This window comes from Engraulis encrasicolus, chromosome 10 (assembly GCF_034702125.1).
Source record: "Engraulis encrasicolus isolate BLACKSEA-1 chromosome 10, IST_EnEncr_1.0, whole genome shotgun sequence".
Taxonomy (NCBI): Eukaryota; Metazoa; Chordata; class Actinopteri; order Clupeiformes; family Engraulidae; genus Engraulis; species Engraulis encrasicolus.
In genome coordinates this window covers 7201779-7209278 of record NC_085866.1, presented here as the reverse complement: position 1 = coordinate 7209278, position 7500 = coordinate 7201779, and the positions used below count along the sequence as shown (strand labels likewise).

At 45.0% G+C, this 7500-nt stretch overlaps 1 protein-coding gene across 1 annotated transcript in view; it reads right to left on the bottom strand.

Moving 5' to 3' along the window:
* The window catches only part of camkvl (CaM kinase-like vesicle-associated, like), a 95716-nt gene that overhangs the window by 15624 nt on the left and 72592 nt on the right, over positions 1–7500 (bottom strand). The window contains exons 2-4 of the mRNA XM_063207792.1: positions 4211–4317; positions 2298–2429; positions 1219–1293 (exon numbers count right to left, since the gene is read on the bottom strand). Coding sequence (XP_063063862.1) covers positions 1219–1293; positions 2298–2429; positions 4211–4305 — 302 coding nt within the window. The 5' untranslated portion in view covers positions 4306–4317. The remainder of the gene's footprint in view (positions 1–1218; positions 1294–2297; positions 2430–4210; positions 4318–7500) is intronic.

The window sequence follows — 7500 nt, the reverse complement described above, 5'->3', positions numbered from 1 at the left end:
GGTAGTTGCCAATGGGAAAATGCATTTAAAACAACAAAGTAGCTAATGTAGTAAGCAACTTTGGTTTTGAGAAATTCACCCCAGTATTGACGATTAGCTCTGTTCACTGTCTGTATTAAGCGGCGTACACACACAAAGCTAGCTTTTCGCTTGCTCGTCTACTCGCCACTCTTTTATGGAGCGTTCGCTGAAAGTTCCCGCAGCTTTAACTGCCAATGAACAGGCGAGAAGTACCGAACTCTACATTCCAATTGGTTACTCGCTTACTCGCCTCGTTCGAAGATAAAATATTTTCAACTCGGGATCCGCCCACATCGCATCGCTTGTACAGTACTCGCCTACTCGCTTGCGAGTCTCGCTGGAACACATCGATATTCTATTGACTTCATTCGCTGAGCGAGTAACTAGCAGCGACGTGTGTACGGCCCTTTAAACTATACCAACCAATGTTTGTCTAAAGACAAACACCAACAAAAAATAACATTATCGACCCATCTGCAAAATGCCCTGTATGCCAGATTGGCAGTCCAGCCCTGCACAATACCAGGTCTGAATTAACGCACGAGCTAGAGCTAGGGGCCCCCGTCTGGCAAGGGGCCAAAAGTGAAAAAATTGCAGAATTGCGGGCAAGATGCAATATTGAAAAAAACATCTACAGTGAGAGTACAGTTGGTAGACATGTTATTTTTAATTCACAGCTCATAATTATGACACTTGCTACATTTACATGAGACATTTAATTCGGAATTAACTCACTTTAATTCTGAATAAACATTAATTTCGCTTTGTAAACACTTCACAATTCGGAAATAAAAGAAAGATCAAAGTAAACTCGGCAGAACTATTTCATTCTGAATTATTCAACATCATGTAAACGTTTAATAATTCAGAAGCCTAGTAGCCTAGTAGCCTAGTAGGGGGGAAGCCTAGTAGAGGTGATTAGAGGCGATTCTAGTGTCAGTGGGGGCCTCAAGCAAAAACCCTTAAAGAATGAACATTAGAAACAAATCGGCACTATTATAGTTGAAAGTTAGGCTGTTTTTCACCATGTAGTGGCTTGGGGGCCCCAAGCGGCTGCCTGCCTAGCCTGGTGACAAGATGTGCCTCTCCTAGTAGCCTAGGGCCCCCAGAGCATCTTAATCTCCGCAGGGGGGCCCCACAGCAACCTGTAGCCTAGGGCCCCCAGAGCATCTTAATAGGGCCCGGCCCTGTACTCACAGCTCCTGGATGATGTAGTATTCCCGCTTGGTCTCAAAGGCATCGATCAGCTGCAGGATGTTGGGATGATTGACCCTGGAGGAAGAAGAGGAAGAGGAAGAGGAAGAAGAGGAAGAGGAAGAAGAGGAAAGGGGAAGAGGAAGAAGGAGGAGAAGAGGAAGATGAGAAGAAGAAGATGAGGATGAGGAAGATGAGGAAGAGGAAGAAGAGGAAGAGGAAGAAGAGGAAGGAGGAGAAGAGGAGGAGGAAGAAGAGGAAGAGGCAGAGAAGGAGGAATAAGAAGAAGAAGAAGAAGAAGAAGAAGAAGAAGAAGAAGAAGAAGAAGAAGAAGAAGAAGAAGAAGAAGAAGAAGAGGAAGAGAAGGAAGAAGAAGAAGAAGAAGAAGAAGAAGAAGAAGAAGAAGAAGAAGAAGAAGAAGAAGAAGAAGAAGAAGAAGAAGAAGAAGAAGAAGAAGAAGAAGAAGAAGTCTTAGAGACAAAGCAGACTTTTCAGTACAAGACACATGCATCTGTATAAAAGAAGTAAAGAAAGACATGCATCTGTATGAAAGAAAGGAAGAAAGAAAGAAAGAAAGAAAGAAAGAAAGAAAGAAAGAAAGAAAGAAAGAAAGAAAGAAAGAAAGAAAGAAAGAAAGAAAGAAAGAAGGAAAGAAAAAAAGAAAGAAAGAAAGAAAGGAATACAGAAATGAAAGAAATAATGGATGAATTTGACTGGCCGTGTCGTCACATGTATTGTACTAGATTTACAAAGGGATATGAACACAAAGAAGTGAGCATTAGCACACACTTATATGCACGTGGCCACACATGCGCTCTCTCTCTCACTCACTCCCTCGCACTCTCGATCTCTCTCTCTGTTACACACACACACTAACACACACACACAAACACACACACACACACACACACACACACACACACACACACACACACACACACACACACACACACACACACACACACACACACACACACACACACACACAGAGATTATGTGCGCACAAACAGATCATGTACACACACACATGTGTACACAAATGTTATTATTTGCCGACATCTGTTGCCTGCGTAATCACATACATTTTCAGGATCATGATCTCATTCTTGGCAGCCTTGCGCACTTTCCTGCCATCCTTCTTGAAGAACTTCTTGCAGACGAAGACCTTGTCTGTCTGCCGCTCCTTGGCCAGGCACAGCTCGCAAAACTCCTTCCTGAGGGAACCAACCGGCATCCGACACATAAGGACTCAGAAAATCTGAGAGTTTTTCTGATTCTACATGGTCCTTAATACATAAATACATAGACACAGTAAAACTTACAAAGCCAAATTAAGCACATCGGGTAGACCTCTATGTGAAGTGGGTAGGAAATAATTATGTGTTTTTGTGTTTTTGTTTTGTTTGTTTGTTTTTGGTTGTTGTTTGTTCTTCCTTTGTCTAGTGGACAAGCGCTGTCCACTTTGTGTGATGTTTGTGTGATATGTGTAAAAGTGTAAATAAAATAAGAAAATCAGAGAGCTTTTTTGCTGTCAGCGGAGAGGCATTTCAAAAACTCCTTCATACACTTAAGCACTCAATAACCATGCCCTGACTGATTACGTTGCAGATGGTGATATAACAACGGGAAGGAAAGGCAATACCTAAATGGCTCACCAGGGCTTGCCTTACTTTTTTCCCCGTTCAGTCTCTTCGCTCCAAATGTTCTTGTTGTTGTTGTATTGTTTTTTTTTTTTTTAAATCCAAGATAATAAAGTGCAGAAACAAAGAATGTAGACGGCACTTTGAATTATTTATATGCTCCCATTAGAAGATGGCTCATCACTCTATTTCCTGAGCAGAGGAGCAACCCAAATATTTCCACTCGGTAATCTTTCTTATTACTTTCGGGTGACACAATAAGAGCGTGGCGTCACACGCAAAGGCAATTAAAGGAGGCTCCAAAGCTGTAATACATAAAGTATATATCCCATGCCAGGGCGCTTGGGGGAATGTTTATGCATATGAGAAACATGTCGAGTGTGTGTGTGTGTGTGTGTGTGTGTGTGTGTGTGTGTGTGTGTGTGTGTGTGTGTGTGTGTGTGTGTGTGTGTGTGTGTGTGTGTGTGTGTGTGTGTGTGTGTGTGTGTGTGTGTGTGTGAGTGTGAGTGTGTGTGTGTATCCATGCGTGTTTGTGAGTGTGTGTGTTTAGGGGTAAAATAGATGTGAGTGGTAGAGAGGACTTACGCTTTCAGGATCTGTTGAGTGTGTGTGTGTGTGTGTGTGTGTGTGTGTGTGTGTGTGTGTGTGTGTGCGTGCGGGTGCACGCGCGTGTGTGTGTGTATGTGTGTGTGTGTGTGTGTGTGCGTGCGTGTGTTGCCGGGTAGAATGGAGTTGAGTAGTAGAGAGGACTTACGCTTTCAGGACCTGTCGAGTGTGTGTGTGTGTGTGCGTGTGTGTATCCATGCATGTTTGTGAGCGTGTGTGTGTTGCCAGTTGCCATGGAGTCGAGTAGTAAAGAGGACGGTAACACTTTAGTTTAGGGATACATCTATTAGCACTAATACATATAATGTGCCTGTATAAGTAACTTGTAAGGCATGTACAAAGCAAAATCAAACATTTGTTAGGCATGTATTCGCAAATATCTTGTTCATGCACAAACGGATTTATTACCAATTTAACCTTATAATAAGGACCTAGTAGGCCTTAGCGTTTTCTTAGTACATGCCTTACAAGTTACTTATGCAGGCATTAACATTGTATGTATTGGTGCTTATAGATGTATCCCTAAAATAAAGTGTTACCGAGACGACTTACGCGTTCAGGACCTGACGAGCGTGTGTGTGTGTGTGTGTGTGTGCATGTGCGTGTGTGTGTGTGTGTGTGTGTGTGTGTGTGTGTGTGTGTGTGTGTGTGTGCATGTGTGTGTGTGCATGTGTGCATGTGTGCATCCATGCATGTTTGTGAGTGTGTGTGTTGCCAGTTAAAATCGTCGAGCAGTAGAGAGGACTTACGCTTTCAGGACCTGTCCGATCTCGTACTTGTCGGTGATGTCCGTGGGGCTGTGGTAGGATCGCCCGTCCCGCAGGGCAAGGCAGCCAAAGGGCATGGCAGCATCCACCTGGCGGCAAAATTGTGAGAAAAAAAAACGTTAAACTTCGACTTTTTTCGCACACCTCAACTGGCAGGTGCGGCGGAGATGGCCCATGGTGGGTCACTCAGCAACAACTTAAAGAAACTCCCGCACACTGACCATTTCGCTGTTCTTTCTTTATTAACAACGTTTCGGTACTAGACCTTCATCAGGCCTGATGAAGGTCTAGTACAGCAACGTCGTTATTAAAGTGTGCGTTATTAAACAGTGTGTGGGAGTTTCTTTAAGAAATTGTGAAAAACAAAATAAAAAACACGCACATCCGGCTCAATAAGATTGTCAAAGTCACATGAAAACTGAAAATAAAGTCCACGACACCAACCGGCCGTTCATCTTATTTTAATGTGCATGATGCCAAAAAAGGTCACAATAAAATTGTGAAGATAAACGAGCTTGGTGTCACAGACTTTATTTTCAGTTTTCAGGCAGTTTTCCACCTGTCAATACAACACAAACCAAGCCAACAACAAGACAGCGCTGAGTGCTGAGTGATCGCAAAAGAAATGCAGTCAATTTACTGGGCAATCTGGCACGTCACATTCCACTAACACAGCGGTTCCCAAACTTTTTTGCCTGCGCACCCCCTTGTATATTTCAATGTGGTTTGCGCACCACCTAAGCAAATGTTGCACAGCCGCACATTTTGGGCAATCCTCATTTCCAATAGACCTGACGTTTTTTTTGCCATCATTAATGGAACTTGTTGCATAACAAGTCCAGGAGTTATAAATGACACTTAAGCTGGATCCTTCCAGCATACAATTCACCAAAAAACAATCACAAACTACGTAATGTTCCTTAATTTTTGTATAAAAACCCACATCTCAGCCATTGCTCTATTCAACTCGCGCACCCCCTTGTAGCAGGTCGCACCCCAGTTTGGGAAACCCTGCACTAACAGAATACCAGTCATTCCCCATGTGTCCTCCTGACTCGAAGCATCACAAATGGAAAAAAAAAAACAATTTAACACCATCCAAAATCCACCTGTCGACACAACCAGGGCTCTACATTCACAATTTTCATCACCAGCCAAAAATGACTAGTAGATATTGATCTTTTACTATCCAAACACACACACGTGTCAAAGTGTCAGCTAGTAAGTTGGTCTTTTCTACCAGCCGAACTAAAAATTTCACCAGCCATTTGGCCGGTCGGTGGGCTAATGTTACTTTACTTTAGCCCTGTCGATACAATACAAACCGTGCCAAACAAGACAGAGTGCTGAGTAATCTCCCGTGTCACGTTCCACTAAGAGAATGCCAGTCATTTCCCATGTGAAACGAAGCACTAGAAATGAAAAAATCCAATACGCCCAACGACGCCCAAAATAACATTAAGAAAAACAAATATGCACAAACAAAAATAACATTACAAAAATGACAAACTTCTAAAGGAAAATAAAACAAAAAATACCTACACCCACTCTTATTCGTCTCATCATCATTGCCTAATTGGCAAAGAAACCAAAAAAAGTTCTGGCGAACAAGAGATCAAGTCAGGCGAGGCGAGAGAGCGATTTCCCAAAAAGTGCCAGTGCTCTTATCCATTAATGGCCGGCGGCATATTGCTCAGCTCCATCTGGCTAATAGGCGTCGAGGAGAGGAGAAGAGAGGAGAGGAGGCGCTAACACGCTACGCTACCACCACGTCTGCCACTGCCGCTACTGCTGATGCTGATGCTGATGCTGATGCTGCTAACAAATGCAGAAACATTATCCAAATGTCAGTATAATGCAGTGCACCGGGGAAAGACTCTGCACTGACGACCTCTACATCATTCAAATGTGCTGCAGCCACACTAATCTGTCTGATGGGAGGGAAGGAGCGAGGGAGGGAGGGATGGAGGGATGGAAAGAAAGGAGGAGAGAGGAGGAGATAGGAGGAGAGAGAAGTGAAACCAAATACACACAACCCCAAGAACTGATGGTACTGATGGAGGAAGGAAGAGAGAGGGTAGAGAGGGAAATCAGAATCCACATGATCTCCAGAGACGAGAGGGGACAGGATGGAGGCATGGGGGGTGTGGTGCGGGTGGGGGAGTGGAGTGGAGGCGGTAGCGATGAGGAGGGGGGTGTATGGGCCAGCCTGCTGTGAACCCTGCCGCTGCCACTGGCTGTGTAATCTGGCTGCTGCCCGTAATCCCTAATCTCCCATAGATCCAACAAGAGGAGAAAGCAAGGGAGAGAGAGAGAGCGAGGGAGGGAGGGAGAGAGGGAGAGAGGGAGGGAGAGAGAGAGAGAGAGAGAGAGAGAGAGAGAGAAGGGGAGAGAGAGGGAGAATGAGAGAGGGAGGGAGGGAGAGAGAGAGAGAGAGGGAAGGAGAGAGAGAGAGAGAGAGAGAGAGAGAGAGAGAGAGAGAGAGAGAGAGAGAGAGAGAGAGAGCGAGAGAGATGGGGGGGGTTGGGTGCCGGGTGCCGGGTGCCGGGTGGGGCAGGGTGTGGTGTGGTGTGGTGTGGTGTGGTGTGGTGGGGTTCTGGCTGGTCCTGGTGCTGAGGCTGGATGCTGGATGCTGGTGAAAAGCTCAGAGAATAGCAGCTCGGCAGTGGTGGGGGTGGGGGATTGTGGGATTGGGGGATTGGGGGGTTGGGATGAATGGATGAAATGCTGATGGTGGGAAGGGAAGGCCAACAGAGAGAGATGAAGATAGAGGGAAAGATAAACCTTTGAAAAAATTGTTATGTAACCAACAGTTTTTCACACAGAGCTGCGAGAATAAAGGATGGATGCTGCTTTGGACAGGGTTTTATATAGAGCCCATAGACAAACGGCCACTGGGGGCTCGCTCGGTTGGTGCCCTAACTTTTTGAGTCATAATAATAAGAAAAAAAGAACTTTTTTATGTGTTGTGTCTTGTGTGCTCCTCGACGGTCTCTTTTCTAAAGTTTGAAAACGCATCAGACAGGCATCTTTCTTGTTTATACGGCTTTAGTTTGGCCCGTGACTGAAGCCTTTCTTGTTTATACGGCTTTAGTTTGGCCTGTGACTTCAGTCTCTCGAGTGAGGCTGGACAAGTGTTGTTACCATGAGGAGGGCCGTTGCTACGAGGACCATCACAACAGACAGGGAAGCTGACAAGGGGAGACAAAGGGGTCACTTGTCCCGGGCCCAGGGAGAGAGTGGGCCATAATTGGATCCTCATTCCTTTGTAT